The sequence below is a fragment of the Carcharhinus amblyrhynchos genome, chromosome 5 (genome assembly GCF_965287045.1).
Source record: "Carcharhinus amblyrhynchos chromosome 5, sCarAmb.v2.hapA, whole genome shotgun sequence".
Classification (NCBI taxonomy): domain Eukaryota; kingdom Metazoa; phylum Chordata; class Chondrichthyes; order Carcharhiniformes; family Carcharhinidae; genus Carcharhinus; species Carcharhinus amblyrhynchos.
Genome location: NC_137328.1, coordinates 118189714 through 118210196, shown reverse-complemented (window position 1 = coordinate 118210196; position 20483 = coordinate 118189714). Strand labels below are relative to the sequence as shown.

General features: G+C 45.3%; 1 protein-coding gene across 2 annotated transcripts in view; it reads left to right on the top strand.

Moving 5' to 3' along the window:
- galntl6 (polypeptide N-acetylgalactosaminyltransferase like 6) overlaps nt 1-20483 on the top strand; it is a 1196842-nt gene that overhangs the window by 492687 nt on the left and 683672 nt on the right. For both annotated transcript variants that reach the window (XM_080189755.1, XM_080189754.1), the window contains one exon: nt 14127-14293. In XM_080189755.1, the coding sequence (XP_080045881.1) occupies nt 14127-14293 (167 nt within the window). The remainder of the gene's footprint in view (nt 1-14126; nt 14294-20483) is intronic.

Sequence of the window (20483 nt, the reverse complement as noted above, 5' to 3'; positions counted from 1 at the left end):
TTCTGTAATCAGGAACAGAATTTTCCAAATTTTCTTACCAAGTTATTTGGTCAGAGGAACAACTTTTGTGTTCTGGTTCCATGCACGCTGGAAATATGCTTCTTGGGCCAGTTTACCGGAAGGCAAACAATCAACTGGGTGCCTCTCGGGTCGCGGGCCAGTTTGGGATTGCAGGCAGGTACTGTCTGTGTGGAGTTTGCATGTTCTTCCTGTGTTTGTGTGGGTTTCCTCCAGTTTCCCCCCCACAGTCTGAATGACGTGCTGGTTAGATGCATTGGCCACACTAAATTCTACCTCAGTGTACCCAAACAGGCACTGGAATGTGGCGACTGTGGGATTTTCATAGTAACATCATTGCTAATATGTTAGGGTAAGCCTACATGTGACACTAATAAATAAAGAAACAGATTTAGTTAGCTATGATAAATGTGTGGAGTTACAGAGATTGGGCAAAGAGAGAGAGCCTGGCAAGATGAAGTAGACTCAATGGGTCGAATGGCCTCCTGCACTGTAATGATTCTATGGTTCTAAGTGGGAACATTTTGCCCTTCCAGTCTGCAATCTTTCTCTCCAATTTTCTTTGCTCCTGCCCCAACCTCCCCCTCACACCCCCACACCCCACCTACCTTCACCCCACAACACCCCACCACACACCCCTGCTATTCCTAAACCCCAAATGCCACCTCAATGATCCTGATAAACCTCCCCCAAATCTCTGGGGTGTGATTGATAATCCAGACACCTCACCCCAACAGAGACGGGTGATTAAAAAGCCTTGCTCGTTGAATTTCTTATCCCAGATAGTGCCTGCTTAGCTCAGGACTCAAATTATTCTGGCTTTAGTGTGTTGGCATAGCTGGTATAAAATGTGGGTGATACATGAACTATTTTGCAAGGTAATGTGTTGATAACTGAGTATACTTAATTGGTAACACCAGTCCTGTCAGAATGACCTTTTCTTTATTTTAATGGTCTACTTTGATTCTATCACCCAACTCTACCGTCTTGCTTGCCATGGAATCAGAGTGAGCGAGGAGAGGCAAAGGAAATATCCGTTGGGTGGGAATTTTCAGTCTCGCTCAAGCGAGGCATTTAAATCCAGTACCTATGTGTCTGAGTCCATTGTGTAAATCTTTAACTTGTTCTACGTTCACACAGAAATTCCGCTTTTCAAAAACGGGATGCAAAGTTAACCAATTTTCAAAGCAGTGTTTCTCATTAAAATGTCACACAAAAGTCCACAAGTCACAGTAACACAGTGGTTAGCACTGCCGTCTCGCAGCGCCTGGGACCCAGGTTCGATTCCCGGCTTGGGTCACTGTCTGCGTGGAGTCTGCATGTTCTTCCTGTGTCTGCGTGGGTTTCCTCCGGATGCTTCAGTTTCCTCTCTCAGTCCGAAAGATACGCAGGTTGGATGGTTTGGCCATGCTAAATTGCCCCTTAGTGTCCAAAGACGTATAGGCTCGGAGGATTAAGCGGGGTAAATATGTTGGGTTATGGGGATCGGACCTGGGTGGGATGCTCCGGTCAGAAGGTCGATGGGCTGAATGGCTTCGTTCTGCACTGTAGGGAGTCAATGATTTAGTCCTGAGGACATGGTTGTCCGATCAACCTAATTCCTCAAACAAGCTGACGATCATGTGCTGTAGCTTTCCCACCAGAAAAGCTGTGCACAGTGGGTAGCACTGCCACCTCACAGCATCAAGGACCTGGGTTCGATTCCCAGCTTGGGTCACTGTGTGGAGTTTGCACATTCTCCTCGTGTCTCCATGTGTTTCCTCTGGGTGCTCCGGTTTCCTCCCACAGTCCAAAGATGTACGGGTTAGGCTGATTGGCCGTGCTAAAATTGTCCCTTAGTGTCCTGAGATGCGTAGGTTAGAAGGATTAGCAGGTAAAATATGTAGGGATATGGGGCAGGGCCTGGGTGGGATTGTGGTCGATACAGACTCAATGGGCTGAAGGGCCTTTTTCTGCACTGTAGGGTTCTATGATTCACCGCACACGTGTCACTCATTCTTCTGAAGGAATCCTCCAAGTTTATCATTGCCCTTTAAAATCCCTTGCCCTGATGTCTTCCTATTCAACACTATGATCAGCAAACCCATTCAGCAAGACTGCGAGACTGTCAATCACACTTATTATGCGTACAGCATTCTGAATTTCACTGAATGCTGTGAAGCAAGTACTTGGGATGTGGTTGGCATGGGTAAGGCAGTATTTATTATCCGGCCTTTAGTTCCATAATGTCAGTAAGTGCCAGTCATCTCATTTAGAATTGGAGTCACATATGGACCAGACCTCACATGGAGACATGTTTCCATTCCTGAGGGATGGATGTTACTTTAGTTAGAGTGGAGTGGTGGCACAGTGGTTAGCACTGTTGTCTCACAGTGCCAGGGACCTGAGTTCGATTCTCAGCTTGGATCACTGTCGGTGTGGGTTTCCTCCGGATGCTCCGGTTTCCCCCCCCACCATCCAAAGATGTGTGGCTTATGTTGATTAGCCACGGTATATTGCCCCTTAGTGTCAGGGGGAACTAAGAACATAAGAACATAAGAAATAGGAGCAGGAGTAGGCCATCCAGCCCTTCGAGCCTGCCCCGCCATTCAATAAGATCATGGCTGATCTGTCGCTGCTCAGTTCCACTTTCCCGCCCTCTCCCCATAACCATTAATCCCCTCTCTTATCAAAAACCCATCAACCTAGCTAGGGTAAATGCAAGGCATTATGGGGATAGGGCCTGAGTGGGGTTGTGATCGGTGCAGACTCGATGGGCTGAATGGTCTCCTTCTGCACTGTAGGGTTCTATAATTCAATGATTCTAGGATTTGATTTATTATTGTCACATGCATTGGGATACAGTGAAAAGTATTGTTTCTTGTGCGCTATACAGACAAAATATGCCGTTCATAGAGTACATAAAGAAGGAGGAAAGGATAGGGTGAAGAATGTAGTGTTGCAGTCGTAGCTAGGGTATAGAGAAAGATCAGCTGAATATATTTTAGGTCCATTCAAAAGTCTGATGGCAGCAGTGAAGAAGCTGTTCTTGAGTCAGTTGATACATATTTTCAGAATTTTGTACTTTTTTCTTGGCGGGTGAAGCTAAAAGAGAATGTCTGCTGTGCTGGTTAATGAATCTGTTCCTTTTTTAAGCCATATTTGTTATAAAGAAAACAACTGCAATAATGTATTAATTCTGAATTGAATATTAAAGCTGGTCCAACAAACCAAAACCTTTCATAGACAAAAACTTTTCACAGCTTAACACAACATTGACTGAAATCTCATTTGACTGGAATTGAGTCTTTTAAAAGCCTGCACTTTCCTTCCGGAAGGCAAAACATTGCCTTGAGATAACCAGCAGAATTTCCAAATAGCACCGAGAGAGAGAGAGACTTCAGCTTGATGCCCCTGCTAAAACTAAAAATTCAACTGCAGCCTCACAACTCTCAAAACTGAAACACTTTAAACTCACTGGAAAGAAAAAAAAACTGCCCAAAAACACATGATCTTTTCTACTAACAATGCAGGATCGTAAAACTAATCCCAGAGTAAATGTAAAGAACCCCCATTGAAGGAGCAATAAAGGGACTCACCCATAGTCAGTCCGGCGACTATAGTGACATCGCTGAAGCTACGAGCTGTAATTACGTTTTTTAAAAAAAACTTTCTTAAAGGGACGCTAATGTTACACCAGACACACCTCCCATTGTCACATCCAGAATGTTGCTGTACCTCTGTGAACCTGAACTAAGTTCCAACATTACCCCTGGTTTACAAACCCTTACCCGGCCTTGCCCTGTCAATCTTCTGGCCTAACACCCTCCAAGATATTTGCACTCCTCAAAAGCTGAGCTCTTTTGCATTACGTTTCACTATATTGCATTACAATAATAAATTAAATCAATTCAATTAAAAAAAAATTACTAATCTTAATCATTTCATAATCGTTGGCTGTGCTTTTGGTTGCCTAGGCCCAAAGCTCTGGAATTCCTACGCTAACCCACTCTGCCTCTATACTTCACTTTCCTCCTTTAATGGGGCCACATGGGGCAACAGTGGTTGGCACTGCTGCCTCACAGTGCCAGGGACCTGGGTGCAATTCAATTGGTGAAGTGCGGAGGCTGCACATTCTCCCTGTGTCTGCATGGGTTTCCTCCAGGTGCTCTGGTTTCTCCCCGCAGTCCAAAGACAGCTTCGGATGTGCAGGTTAGGTGGATTGGTCATGATAAATTGGCCCTTAGTGTCCCTAGATGTGTGAGTGATGCGTGATTAGCGGGGTAAATATGTGGGATTATGGGGATAGTATTTGGGTAAGGTGCACTATCACAGAGTCAGAGCAGACCCAATGGGCCAAATGGCCACCTTCTGCACTGTCTGGATTCTGTCTTTTTCCTGCTGCCTCGGAAAAGCAGCCAGCATAATCAAGGACCCCGAACATACTCTCTTCCACCTTCTTTGGGAAGAAGATATAAAAGATGCAGAGGTGAGTCTTACTTCTGTTGTGGGCAAGGTTTTAGAAAGAATTATTAGAGATAGGATTTATAGTTATTTGGAGAGTAATGAATTGATTAGAGACAGTCAGCATGGTTTTATAGCAGGTAGGTCGTGCCTTACTAACCTTATTGAGTTCTTTGAGAAAGTGACCAAAGAGGTGGATAGGGGTAAGGCAGTAGATGTGGTATATATGGATTTTAGTAAGGCGTTTGATAAGGTTCACCATGGTGGGCTTCTGCAGAAAATGCAGATGTATGGGATTGGGGGTAATCTAGGTACTTGGATCAGGAATTGGCTGGCAGATAGGAGACAGAGGGTGGTGGTTGATGGTGAATATTCGTCATGGAGTTCGGTTACGAGCGGTGTGCCTCAGGGATCTGTTTTGGGGCCACTGCTGTTTGTAATTTTTATTAATGATCTGGATGAGGGTATAGTTGGGTGGATTAGTAAGTTTGCTGATGACACCAAAGTCGGTGGTGTGGTAGATTGTGAGGAAGGGTGTCATAGTTTGCAGGGTGACTTAGACAGGTTGCAGAGCTAGGCCGCGAGGTGGCGGATGGAGTTTAATGCGGAGAAGTGTGAGGTAATTCATTTCGGTAGGAGTAACAGATGTGTTCAGTATAGGGCTAACGGGAGGACTTTGAATAGTGTGGAGGAGCAGAGGGATCTAGGTGTATGTGTACATAGATCCCTGAAGGTTGGGAATCAAGTAGATAAGGTAGTTAAGAAGGCATACGGTGTCTTGGCGTTTATTGGTAGGGGGATTGAATTTAGGAGTCGCAGCGTCATGTTGCAACTGTACACAACTCTGTTGCGGCCGCACTTGGAGTACTCTGTGCAGTTCTGGTCCCCACATTACAGGAAGGACGTTGAGGCTTTGGAGAGGGTGCAGAGGAGGTTTACCAGGATGTTGCCTGGTATGGAGGGGAGGTCATATGAGGAGAGACTGAGGGATTTGGGGTTGTTTTCGCTGGAAAGAAGGAGGCTAAGAGGGGATCTTATTGAAACATATAAGATGATTAGAGGTTTAGATAGGGTGGATAGTGATAGCCTTTTTCCTCAGATGGAGAATGCTAGCACGAGGGGGCATGGCTTTAAATTAAGGGGTGGTAGTTATAGGACGGATGTCAGGGGTAGGTTCTTTACCCAGAGGGTGGTGAGGGATTGGAATGCCCTGCCTGCTGCGGTTGTAAATGCGCCTAGTTTGGGGGCGTTTAAAAGATCTATGGATAGGTTTATGGACGAAAAGGGATTGGTTTAGATTAGTGGGTCAGTGTTTTTTTTAGAAAAAACTGGTCGGCGCAACATCGTGGGCCGAAGGGCCTGTTCTGCGCTGTAATGTTCTATGTTCTATGTTCTATGTCCCCCAGGGATCTGTTCTAGGATCCTTGCTGTTTGTCATTTTCATAAATGACCTGCATGAGGAAGTGGAGGGATGAGTTAGTAAGTTCGCCGACGATATGAAGGTTGGTGGTGTTGTGGATAGTCTGGAGGGATGTCAGAAGTAGCAGCGTGACATAGATAGGATGCAAGACTGGGTGGAGAAGTGGCAGATGGACTTCAACGTGGATAAATGTGTAGTGGTCCATTTTGGCAGGACCAACAGCATGCAGGAGTACAATATCAAGGGTAGGAGTCTTAGCTGGGTTGAAGAGCAGAAGGATCTTGGGGTCCGGGTCCATAGGACTCTTAAATCAGCCTCGCAGGTGGAGGATGTGGTCAAGAAGGCGTATGGTGTACTGGCCTTCGTTAATCGATGGATTGAGTTTCGGAGTCGGGAGGTAATGCTGCAACTTTATAAGACCCTTGTCAGACCCCACTTGGAGTACTGTGCGCAGTTCTGGTCGCCTCACTACAGGAAGGATGTGGAAGCTATTGAGAGGGTGCAGAGGAGATTTACAAGGATGTTGCCTGGATTGGGAGGTATGCCTTATGAGGATAGGTTGAGGGAGCTAGGTCTCTTCTCCCTGGAGAGACGAAGGTTGAGAGGCAACCTGATAGAGGTTTATAAAATGTCGAGAGGAATAGATAGGGTGGATTCTCGGAGGCTATTTCCCAGGGCTGAAATGGTTGCTACGAGAGGACACAGGTTTAAGGTGCTGGGGAGCAGGTACAGAGGAGATATCAGGGCTAAGTTTTTCACTCAGAGGGTGGCGAGTGAGTGGAATCGGCTGCCATCGGTGGTGGTAGAGGCGAACTCACTGGGTTTTTTAAAAGACTTCTGGATGAGTACATGGGATCTAATGGCATTGGAAGTTACAGATAGTTCTATGGCTTAGTAGGTATAGATGTGATCGGCGCAACTTGTGGGCCGAAGGGCTTGTTTGTGCTGTAGTGTTCTATGTTCTATGTCATGTACCAACCAACTCAAGAGCAGCTTCTTTCCAGTTGCCATCAAACTTTTGAATGGACCTACCTTATATTAAGTTGATCTTTCTCTACACCCTAGCTAAGACTGTAACACTACATTCTGCGCTCTCTCCTTTCCAAAGAACGGTATGTTTTGTAGCGTGTAAGAAGTAATACTTTTCACTGTATGGTAATACATGTGACAATAATAAATCAAATCAAAATCAAGTCAACTGCCCTATTATCTCTGTATGTGGCTCAGTGAAAAATGTTCTTTGCTAATGTTAATATGGAAGGCCTGGGGATACTTTGGGCGCAATTTTCTGGCCACGCTAAAACCAAGACTGGAAAATCCCACCCGAGATCAAAGAACAATGAATGGAGAAAATTACAGCACAGGAACAGGCCCTTCGGCCCTCTAAGCCTGCACTGACCATGCTGCCTGGCTGAATTAAAACTCCCTATTCTCCCACGGACCATATCCCTCTATTCCCATCCTATTCGTGTATTTGTCAAGACACCCATTAAAAGTCACTATCGTATCTGCTTCCGCTACTTTCTCCAACAGCGAGTTCCAGGCACCCACCACCCTCTGTGTAAAAAAAAAAGGAGTACATCTCCTTTAAACCTTGTTCCTCGTGTCTTAAACCTATTCCCCTCGTAATTTACTCTTCCGCCCTGGGAAAAAGCTTCTGACTATCCGCTGTCTACATGCCTCTCAACCTCCATCGTTCCAATGAGAGCCAACCAAGTTTCTCCAACCTCTCCTTGTACCGAATGCTCTCCATACCAGCAAAGTAAAAGTTCATTTATTAGTCACAAGTAAGGCTTACATTAACACTGCAATGAAGTTACTGTGAAATTCCCCTAGTTGCCACAGTCCGATGCCTGTTTGGGTCAGTTAGCACGTCTTTCAGAATGTGAGAGGAAACCGGAGCACCCGGAGGAAACCCACGCAGACACGGAGAACGTGCAGACTCTACATAAACAGTGACCCAAGCCGGGAATCGAACCCAGATCCCTGGCGCTGTGAGGCAGTGGCGCTAACCAGAGTGTCAGCGTGCTGCCCACCAGGCAACATCCTGGTAAATCTTCACTGTCAGTGGACCTTTGCATGGTCCATGTCCCACCCACTATGATTCCACTCTTTACTTTGTTATGGGCGCTATATAAATGCGTGTTGACATTGCTTCTGAGCTGAAGAGCGCACCTTTGATGCATTGGAAGCCATTGTCTGACGCAGTTCTCGTCGGAGGGAGGAAGTAGTGACGATGATACCCAAGACACAATGCAGTCGCCTTTTTGCCTCGAGCCCTATTAGCCCAACGACAAGCACTGATTATCTAAACTGCGTTTGTCCCTGTCGCAGTTGTTTCTTCTGATTAATCTCCAATCCCTTTCTGATTGCAAGCGTCCTGCTTGGTATTGACCCGTTTGTGAAATCACATGTATTTATTCATAACAGATTTCATCTTCTCCCATTTTGGAGCAAAATTGAAAGGAGAAGCCAAATCAAACTAGCTGTGTCTGCAGTGAAGAGATTAGTCAGGACTTATGAACATCTTGAAACTCAAGATGATGTGATTTTTGCCCAGCAACCTTTTACTGATTGTAGCAATTGTGGTATCTCATTGCTGTAATGCAGAACACAATCACATCTCGCCGCCCCAAGTATCAGAACGTTTTACTTTGCAGAAGTTTTCCCCGGGCTGGTACAGTGGTACATTGTGCTAGTCGCTCTTTTCCCTTTCAGCTGCCCCACCTCAAGACTGAGTGGTCCGACAAAGACACTCCACTTATCTGTCTCAACAACAGCACATCCCCAGGCCCCTATGTTAGAATATTTGTGTGCATCCTTAAGACCATAAGACGTAGGAGCAAAATTAGCTCCCAAAATACTTTACAGACAATGAAGTACTCTCTGAATTCTTACCACTGTTGCAATGTAAGCATTGTATAAGTTGATTGATGTCTCACTAAGAGGATTGCGAGACATGTATGTTTAAACATAAGCAATTCATTGTTAACTCATAACTATGTATGTATCCCAGATACTGCCATGCCTGGATGTCATAAAGAACAAAGAAAATGACAGCACAGGAACAGGCCTTTCAGCCCTCCAAGCCTGCACTGACCATGCTGCCTGACTGAACTAAATCCCCCGACCCTTCCAGGAACCATACCCCTCTATTCCCATCCTATTTGTGACGGCCCTTAAAAGTCACTATCATATCTGCTTCCACTACCTCCTCCGGTAGCGAGTACCAGGCACCCACCAAATAAAAAGCTTGCCCTCGTACACCTCCTTTAAATCTTGCCCCTCACATCTTAACCCTGTGCCGCCTAGCAATTGACTCTTCCACCCTGAGAAAAAGCTTCTGATTATCCATTCTGTCCATGTCCCTCATAACCTTGTAGACTTCTAGTTGGTCGCTCCTCAAAGTAAGGGATCTTCCATTAGAGATGGAAATGAGGAGGAATTTCTTCTCTCAGAAGGCAATCAGTTTTTGGATACAAGAGAGTCAAGGGTTAAAGGGGGAAAGGCAGAGAAGTTGGATAAAGGCCACAATCTGAGCAGCCGTGGACTTATTGAATGGTTGAGCTGGGTCAATGGGCCAAATAGCCTGTGCCTGCTCCTATTTTTTAGGATTTTATGAAAGCTCGCTGTACTCAAACATATGAGAGACCTAGCCTTGTGTGGAGAGGGTTGAGTGGTCTGTGAGCAGAGTGGAAAGATTGAAATAATCAAAGGACTTCAGCTTAATGACCTCTGGCCCATTCAGCCAAGGGGGAATTGAAGTTCTGCATTTTACAACATCCTACTTGGCAAGTGAGGATTGTGAGTGAAGTGCTTGAGAAAATAGTGCAAGAGTTCAGCTATCAGCCAGTGCCTTAATACGGTAATCATGTGGAAACTCAGGGGAAATTGTTCACTTATTTAAGGTTGCTGTACGGACAAGTCTCTGCAGTTTACAATCTGATCCAGGGACATGTACCAATGTGCCATTAATATTTGGCTTGAAGCTAAATGCTGTCATTTCAAACAAACTGTTTAAACCATGCTGGGTTCTGCACAAGGTCTAAATCTACCTCAAGCTCCAACCAATATAAAACAGCACGAGCAGCAAGACTGAGGTGCATGCCTGCAGTCAGGATGTGGGACCCTCACACTCTGGGCACTCGAATGCAATGCAAGAGACGACCAGTGAGTTGACTGAAACTTCAGGAGGATGGCTAAACAGTACATTGAGAATTAGAAACTAGAAGCAGAAGTAGGCCATTTGGCCCTTTCAGCCTGCTCCGCCATTCATTTTGATCATGGCTGATCATCAAATTCAATATCCTGATCCCCTCCCTACCCCCTTCCTCCCATATCTCTTGATCCTTTTAGCCCCAAGAGCTATATCTAATTTCTTCTTGAAATCAAACAACATTTTGGCCTCAACTACTTTCTGTGGCAGTGAATTCCACACACTCACCAACCTCTGGGTGAAGAAATTTCTTCTCACTTCAGTCCCCTTATTTTCAAACTGTAATCCCGAGTTCTGGACTCCTCCACCATCAGGAACATTCTTTCTGAATCTACCCTGTCGAACCCTGTTAGAATTTTATAAGTCTCTATGTGATCCCTTTTCACTCTTCCAAACTCGTGAATAGAATCCTAATTGACTTAATCTCTCCTTATATGACAGACCTGCCATCCCAGGAATCAGCCTGGTAAACCTTTGCTATGAGGAGAGGCTGAATAAACTGGGCTTGTACTCGTTAGAGTTTAGAAGAATGAGGGGAGATCTCATTGAGACGTATAAGATGATGAATGGGATGGATAGGATAGAGGTGGAGAGACTCTTCCCGCTCAAAAAAGACAGTAGGACTAGGGGGCACAGCCTCAAGATAAAAGGGGGGCGGTTTAGAACGGAGTTGAGGAGGAACTTCTTCACTCAAAGGGTGGTGAATCTCTGGAATTCTCTGCCCGTTGAAGTGGTGGAGGCTGCCTCGCTAAATATTTTTAAGACGCGGGTTGATGGGTTTTTTGATAAGAGAGGGGATTAAGGGTTATGGGGAGAAAGCGGGAAAGTGGAACTGAGCAGCGACAGATCAGCCATGATCTTATTGAATGGCGGGGCAGGCTCGAAGGGCTAGATGGCCTACTCCTGCTCCTATTTCTTATGTTCTTATGTTCTTATGTACTCCCTCTGTAACAAGGACATCCTTCCTCAGATAATGACACCAAGACTGCACACAATACTCCAGGTGTGGCTTCAACAACACCTTATGCAATAGCAGCAAAACATCCCTCTTCCTATATTCAAATCCTCTTGTTGTGAAGGGCAAAATACCATTTGCCTTCTTTACTGCCTGCTGTAACTGTGTGCTTACTTTCAGCAACTGATGCATGGGGAGTCCAATGTCTCTTTGAGTATCCACCCCTCTCAATTTACACCTATTCAAGTAATAATTTGTCTTCCTGATACTGCTACCAGCATGGACGACCTCACATTTATCCACATTATGCTGCATCTAACAAGCTGATGCGCAAACCTTCAGCCTGTCCAAATCACACTGAAACATCCCTGCATCATCCTCCCAGCTCACTGACTGTTGTCAATTGTAATACAATTGATTACACATTTCATTGTGACATAAAGTTCTGATAGCAAATTTTTTTTGTTTGTTTTTATTCCAATTCAATCAAATCAAGTCCAATTCAGACAACAAGTTGAGACATTTCTGATCTGAGCTGACAAGACAGGGCTCTCACCTCCTGTCTTGGGCTTGATCTACATGATCCAAGTTGATTGAAGTAGGTGTTGCAGCTCCTTCAAGGCTTGATCTCATTTGCATCTTAGCCAAAAGGCCAAGATGCTGTTTTTAAAAATTGCTTCAAATGAAGCTAAAATATAACATAATGACTTCAACCAAGCACAGCATGTTGATACTACACTGAGCCAAAACGACCAAGGAGCGATTGACAGCAGAATGTTCGAGTTTGGAATTGGACTGTTTGGCTAGAAATGGCTTGCATGATGAATTTGGGCATTTTGCTCATGTCTTGTTCATGCCACCTTTTGTTCCTTGTTTACTTCATACTCCATTTGGGAGCCAGTCTCCATTCATATCAAGATCCAGGCCACAGCTGGTCCTATATTGTATCATAGTGCTCATGTCATTGGTTCAATGATCTAGAGGCCAGAGTTAAGAAAGCAGTGAATGAATGTGAGTGCAGGTTGGCACAGTGGTTAGCACTGCTGCCTCACAGTGCCAAGGGCCTGTGTTCAATTCCAGCCTCGGGTCACAGTCTGTGTAGAGTTTCTCTGTGTGTCTGCGTGAGTTTCCTCCGGGTGCTCCGGTTTCTTCCCACAGTCCAAAGATGTGCGGGTTAGACTGATTGGCCATGCTAAATTGCTTCTTAATGTCAGGGATTAGCAGGAGGTTATGGAAATAGGGCCTGGGTGAGGCTATGTTTGGTGCAGACTTGATGGGCCGAATGGCCTCCTTCTGCAATGTAGGAATTCTATGATTCTATGAAGTCCCACCATGGGTAATTTGAGAATCTGAATTCTGTTGAAAATAAATGTGGGAATAAAAAATTGGTGTTACTAAATGTGACCGTGAGACTCTCTGGATGAAGTTGGAGAATTGTAGAGCAGATGTAAACCTACCTGGCACAAAAATATGTTGGGTATTAATGGCAGCATGGTAGCACAGTGGTTAGCACTGCTGCTTCACAGTGCCAGGGGCCTGGGTTCAATTCTCAGTTTGAGTTGCTGTCTTGTGTGGAGTTTGCACATTCTCCCCTGTGTCTCTGTCTCTGTGTTGTCTTCCTCTGGGTACTCCAGTCTTCTCCCATAGTCTGAAAGATGTGCTGGTTAGGTGCATTGACCCGAATAGACACCGGATTGTGGCAACTACGGGAATTTCACAGTAGCTTTATTGCAATGTTAATGTGAGCCTTACTTGTGACGAATAAATAAACTTTTTTAACATGCAATGAAGTTGGTTTCCTCCCACAGTCCAAAAGACGTGCTGGTTAGATGCATTAGCCATGCTAAATTCTCCCTCAGTGTGCCCGAACAGGCGCCGGAGTGTGGCAACTAGAGGATTTCTCCAGTAACATCAATGCCTCAAAGCAAAATACTGTGACTGCTGGAATCTGAAACAAAAACAGAACGTACTGGAAAATCTCAGCAGGTCTGACGGCATCTGTGGGGAGAGAATAGAGCCAATTTCAATGCTCGTGACAGCTCTGACAAAGGGTCATCTAGACTCGAAACTGAACAAAGAACAGTACAGAACAGGAACAGGCCCTTTGGCCCACTAAGCCTGCGTCAATCACATTGTCCTATCAGACCAGCCGCCTGGATCCCTCTATTCCCTACATGTTCATGTACCTATCCAGTTAACTCTTAAATGTCGCTGATGTATCTGCCTCAACCACCTCACCTGGCAGTACATTCCAGGCCCCCACCACCCTTTGTATAAAAAACTTCCACCACACACCTCCACTGAACCTTCCCCCCCCCTTACCTTGAACTTGTGCCCCCTTGTAATTATCATTGGTGCCCTGGGAAAAAACTTCCAACTGTTCAACTTATCTGTGCCCCTCATAATTTCATAAACTCCGATCAGGTCGCCCCTCAGACTCCATCTTTCCAGGGAGAACAATCCCAGTTTGTTCAATCTCGCCTCACAGCTGATGCCCTCCATACCAGGCAACATCCTGGTAAATCTTGTCTGTACTCCCTCCAAAGCCTCCACATCCTTCTGGTAGTGTGGTGACCAAAATTGGACACAGTATTCCAAATGTGGCCCAATCAACGTTTTATAAAACTGTAACATAATTTGCCAACCTATACACAATGCCCCATCCGATGAAGGCAAGCATGCCACGTGTCTTCTTCACCACCTTTTAAGGATCTATTGGACCGCTGGCTCTATTCTCTCCCCACAGATGCTGTCAGACCTGCTGAGATTTCCTAGCGTTTTCTGTTAATGTAAGCTTACTTGCACCACAAGTAAATAAATAAACTTTTCGGTTAGCTTTCTCCCCATTTGACTCTCTTTTTTTCCCTCAGCAGTTTTGTCACTTCCTGGACGGAGCATGTCGGGAGGAGGGAATGAGAGAGAAAGCAAGTGTTTGGTACTGAAACCATGTTGAATGTTGGGTAGTATTGATGGGTCAGTTGGTGCTCCCCACAGGCCAGCTCCAGATGTTCTCAGTGAATGAGATGACCCTCACCCCTCTGGCCCTCACACTGACCTTTCTTGTCTCTTTCCAGCTGCAAGCATAAAATGTATCTGGAGAAGTTGCCCAACACCAGCATCATCATCCCTTTCCACAACGAGGGCTGGTCGTCGCTCCTGCGGACTGTGCACAGTGTCGTCAGCCGCTCGCCGGACCAACTGGTCGCGGAGATCATTCTCGTGGACGACTTCAGCGACCGAGGTAAGCGAGAAAGCTAGAGCGCCAGCAGTGAACGGCGGCTGTCCCGTACCCCCCCCGCTACCCCCCTCTCCCCTCCTCCCCCGACATGTCTACTGAACTTGTTGTATCCTTACGCGTTTGGTCTCCTTGCTTCCAGTGCTTCATTGGCACACCTCTTCGACTTGTACCGCCTGCTGTGTATTTTAATGTGGCCTCGTGATGGAGGCAATTCTTTTGAAGAGTCCACTGATGTGGTGGGAAATGTTGTCCTGGGCTGGCTTTGCAGACTTTCCAGGTAATGTCAGCTGCGATGTAAAGAGAAAATACCCCAGAACTTTGCATCAACACGGTTAAGGACACATTCAGGTCGCACTAGTTAACCCAGCAGAGGTTGCACCCATCCTGACCACAGAATACCTTAGCAAATGGCATCTCTGCATGGTGACTAATATCTTGACAATGTATGTATATGTATTAAAGCCTATTTCTGTATCTCTTTCTCTCTCAACCCTAACAGTGCCAAAGTCAGCCTTTTATCTGTTTCTGTAGCTGATTATTCCTGGAATATGTTGCAACTCTGTCATCAGTAACTTATTGCTTGAGGGGCACCACTCCACATCAAGCAAAGCCGCACTCACATTCATGCAAACTTAGGGGGCAATTTGGCATGGAGGACCAGAACACATTCCCAATGATTGGTTTTCTTATTTTTCCATATTTTCACAACTTTGACATCTGTCGTCTGCTATAATGGAAAAAGAAGCATTGTTGCAATTGTATCGGGTGTTGGTGAGACCACATCTGGAGTATTGTGTCCAGTTTTGGTCTCTTTATTTGAGGAAGGATGTGGTGGCATTGGAGGTGGTTTATGGGAGATTCGTCACATTGATTCTGGGGGTGAAGGTGTTGACATGAGGGGAAGGTAAACAGTTTGGGCTTGTACTCGCTGGAGTTTAGAAGGATGAGAGGGAATCTGATAGAGGTATGTAAAATTTGTAGACCAAATGTTTCCTCTTACGGGGCAATGTAGAACAAGAGAACACAGGTATAGGTTGATTGGCGGTAGATTTAATACTGAAATGAGGAGGAACTACTTCTTGCAGAGGATGGTAAATTTGTGGAACTCACTGTCCCATAGCACACTGAAGCCTGACTTGTTGAATGGTTTCAGGAAGGAGATAGATATATTTCTAATAAAAGAAATGGGTTAAAGGGAAATGGGGAAGAGATGGGGAGGTGGATTTGAGACCAGGGAGAGATCAGCCATGATCTGATTGAATGGCGGAGCAGGCTCGAAGGGCTGAATTTGCCAACTTCTGCTCCTAATTCTAATGTTCCTCTGAACTCGCCCTGGTCGAGAAGGACAGCTATCTGAAGTCCCAAGTGTTGTTCTTATTCAGGTAGCACCGCAGGACTCCAAAGTTGTGAATGGAGACAAAGGCGATGCAATTTGTAGAAGAGCTGTGATGAGCCAAAGGTTTGCGAGAGGTTTTTTTCCCCCTTTTTTGGCAAAAATGCCGGGGATCAGTTGGGAAGCAGGGAATTGAGTGTACGGAAAGCAGGATTTTTCAGAGCAACAGCTAATCAACTATTGTATCTTATCTCACTCCTGCTTCATCTGTGATTTTAAAATGAGTTGAGTTTTTACCTTTATACTTTAGGCCTGATTGGTGGCACCGATAACTGATTTCCCCTCCTTTTGGATCGCGGGGGGAGGGTGTCTTGGTTTCTATTGGCGAGCCAACTCCATTTTTTATACAGAGCCACGTTGAAAGCCGATGTGGAGGATTGGCTTCCCACCTTCACATTCCTGAGGCAGCCCCTCCGTGAGTGCGCTTGGTTTGAGTAAGAGACACCAGCTTGCCTTTAATATACCCAGTGGAGGGGGAGCCAAGTCTTCCTTCAGCAACCATACTCACATTGTACAAAAACACCTGTGGGGTTACAACATATTTTCCTTCCTTCAAATGTCTCAACCAGATTTATGGTCACACCCAACTGCAAGTTTGAAGCTGACTCGTCCGTTTCTTCCCGTTGGCCTCGAGCAGGATTTTACAAACTCGCCCAGGCAAGGCTGTAAAATCTTGTCCAGTCATAGGAATCTACAGCATGGAAACAGGCCCTTCTGCCCAACTTGTCCATGCCGCCCAGTTTTGACCATCAAGCTAGTCCCAATTGCCCGCATTTGGTCCATATCTCTCCATACCCATCCGACCCATGTAACAGCTTTTTAAAAGACAAAATTGTACCCAGCCTCTACTACTGCCTCTGGCAGCTCGTTCTGGACACTCACCACCCTCGGTGTGAAAAAAATTTCCCCTCTGGACACTTCTTCATTTATTGGCGACAATTTGAAAGTTGCAAGTGTGATTTTTTTTTTCCCCGACGATCTATTAAATTTAAGCTGGCTTGTTCGGAGATGGTGTCAGGAAGTGTTTCTTCATGAGAGGGGTAGTGGAAATCTGCAGCTCTCAGCCACAGAAAACTGCTGAGGCTGGCAGCGGGTGGAAGTAGTGGGGCCAATTAGCACAAGCACGAGGCAGCCTCATGCAAGCTGTGCCCAACATGCCCTCTGAGTCTATCTTTTACTGTTATCTTCTTTGTTCTACGACTTTAAAACTGTACTCTAACTCTTTTTACACTATATACACTGTAGGTTCTTTACTCAGAGGGTAGTAAGGGCGTGGAATGCCCTGCCTGCAGCAGTTGTGGACTCGCCAACTTTAAGGGCGTTCAAATGGTCAGTGGATAGGCATATGGACAACATTGGAATAGTTTAGGTTAGAGGGTCGTTAGATTGGTTCCACTGGTCGGCACAACATCGAGGGCCAAAGGGCCTGTACTGCGCTGTTATGTTCTATATATTTTGAACCCCCCCCCCCCCTTTTCGTTCTCCGCTATGTACTCGATGAACAGTATGCATAAGTCGCAAGAAACAATACTTCTCACTGTATCCCAGTACAGGTGACAGTAATAAGTCAAATCAGTTGAACATTTCAACAACTAAGACTTGCTTCTGTGAGATAAAGGTCTGAAGGGATACAGGATCAAATTGGGTTAATGGGGTCAGAGAGTCAGAGAGCTTTACAGCATGGAAACAGGCCCTTCAGCCCAACTTTTATCAACTATTAAACTAGGCCCAATTGCCCGTATTTGGCTCATATCCCTTTATACACATCTTACACATGCAACTGACTAAATGCTTTTTAAAAGACATAATTATGGATAGAGTTAAGGTACAAATCAGCTCAAGGGGCTGAATAGCCTCCTCCTGTTCTGAACCTTTGCACCCAAGAGATAATTTAATTTTGACAACCAAGTGAAAAGTTGTACATCTAGAAGGTGTGAGCTCAGCTGCTGGGGCTTGTAACATTGTTTTCGATTTGATTTGATTTATCATTGTCATATGTATTAGTAAACAATGGAAAGTATTGTTTCTTGCACACTATACAGACAACGTATACCATCTATAGAGAAGGAAAGGAGAGACTGCAGAATGTAGTGTTACAGTCATAGCTAGGTTGTAGAGAAATATCAACTTAATGCAAGGTAGGTCCATTCAAAAGTCTGACAGCAACAGGGAACAAGTTGTTCTTGAGTTGTTTGGTACATGTTCTCAGACTTGGTATCTTTTCCCTGATGGAAGAAGGTGGAACAGAGCATGCATTACAGAATTATTGATCACGCATTTTTTGGGGAAAACAACATATAATAGCTACAGGAGCCAGCTGTAAAGGAACAATGCTTTATTGCACAAAATAAAATAAAGCCTGCGGTGAACACAAACAGGTCCCAATCAGGACAATGGAATAATGGACCCGCTCAGGGGCTTGCTTTATACAGGGCTCAGTAGACATGCTCCCCCTGGAGAGCTAATTACCAATCCCCAGGGAGCTCATATTCAACGAGTCCTGCAGAAAGGTCAATCCGTGATTCCCCGTGCAAGTCCCACGAGGAATCACAGAATGGATGTACGGCGCCGAGAAAACGGATGAGGAAATGAGAGACACAAGGTAGCAACTGCTTGGGGCCTATTCACACTGTGAAAATCAGAGTGGATCATGGGGTAAATAGTTAGGATCTGTGTAAGGCGTTGCTGCTTAAATCCATATGATCACGGCGTCAGAGGTTGAAGTCCCGCCAGCAGATTGTTAAAGCTGATTCACAAATATAAACATCAAAAGCATGATGTTCCTCATTTGGAAGAAAGCATTATGCTGCCATAAAAAGTGCACCAGTCATTCAAAGGAACACTGCTTCAATTTTCCAGTTAATTAGTTTTGTCCAGACAAGGGATTTGCAGGAGTTGCTTTTTGACCTGGAGATAATGCAATCGAATTTTATGTGCAACTGAGGAAATTTCTCATTTATAGATGGCTTTAGTGCTCATGGAACCTTCAACAAGATTCTTTTGTCTTCTCACAGATATCATATAATCCCTACAGTGCTAAAGGAGACCATTCGGCCCATCAAGTCTGCACCGACAACAATCCCACCCAGACCCTGTTCCCACATATTTACCTTACTATTCCCCCTAACCTAACCATCCTGGGATATAGGGCCAATTTAGCATGTCCAGTTAACCTAACCTGCATATCTTTAGAGTGTGGGAGGAAACCGGAGCACCCAGAGGAAACCCACACAGACACGGGGAGAATGTGCAAACTCCACACAGTGACCCAAGCCAGGAATCAAACGCAGGCCCTTGGAGCTGTGAGGCAGCAGAGATAACCACTTTGCCACCATGCCGCCCTCTCCACCATCTGAAGGGAAAGGGGTGTTGATTCCATCTATGTTTTTTTTCTATCTCTGCCACTTTATCACTGCTGGCTCTTCCACTACGATGATTCTGATGAGCATCCCTGTAGGCCGTTTGCTGTGTTAGTGAAAATGCACCACGTCGAGCCTCTTTGCACTGACCTGTTGTGGTTCTGAGCTTCCTGCCACATTAAAAGTTAATACGAGCTCAATTGTCCACTTGCAAGCCATTGCAGTGAAGACTCAAAGGATTTGTGTGCTGCCAACCTGATCTAGAAATCCAGGTTTACAACTCAAGCCGAACTTGTCCAATGGAAGAAAAGGAACAAAAGTATGGAAAAATTTTCAAACATGTCTTTTGTTCTAAGATCATGTAACAAGATTTCTTTGGACCATCACTGTATAGAGCACATGTGTAGAGCACTCTTACTAACCTGTAGGTGGTGATCTCTTTAATATCCTCAAGGCCCACAACCCTCTGAGACACCCGCGCTCCTCTAACTCTTGGGCATTCCTGATTGTCATTTCTTTAACACTGGTGTCTGTAGTTTCAGCTGCCTTTGAGTCCCAAACTCCGGAATTCCATCCCTAAGCCTCTCTGCCTCTCTAAGTCACTCTTAAGACTTAAAACTTCCCTTATAAACCTCCCTGTTCCAACAAGCTTTGGGTCATATCCCTAACCTCGTCTTCTGTGATTCGGTGTCAGGTTGTGCTTTTAGTGCTCTGGTGAAACCCCTTAGGGATGGATGTTTTACCGTGATAACAAATATATCTCAGTATAAGTTGCGACCCCCTGGAATACTGGGACTTTATATGACATCACGGTAGGGAAGTGGGGAGAAGAGGGAGAAACATGATGTCACCGAGCACAAGTGACTTAGACACTCTCTGTCTTGGATCCAGGAAAGAAATTCTCCGTACAAACCTTGTGTAATTGAATGTCCGGCCTCCTCAGGGTAGCAATGCCACAAAATGCCGGGACTAGAAAAGTATAACTTGGATAGGATAGGTTGGGTTTTTTTCCCCTTGGAACAAAGAAGGCTGAGGGGTGAGTTGATTGCGGTGTACAAAATTACGAGGGGAAGAGATAAAATGGGCAGGATAAAATTGTTTCTGTTAGCGGAGAATTCTAGAACCAGGGGACGTGGATTCAAGTGGTAGAAGGTGTAGAGGGGAAATGAGGAAAAACTTTATTATGCAGAAGGCAATGGGTGTCCCGAATTCGCTGTCCGAGTTGGCAGTGGAGGCAGAGTCCCTAAACCCTTTCGAAAAGTTACCTGGATCTGAACTGTTGACAATCAGATGATCTTTCCTAGAATAGAGAAGTCAAGTACTAGGGGACAAAGGTTTAAGGTACGTGGGGAAACGTTTAGAGAAGATGTGCGAGGCAAGTTTTTTTACACAGTGGGTGGTGAATGTTTGGAATGCGCTGCCTGGGGAGGTGGTGGGAGCA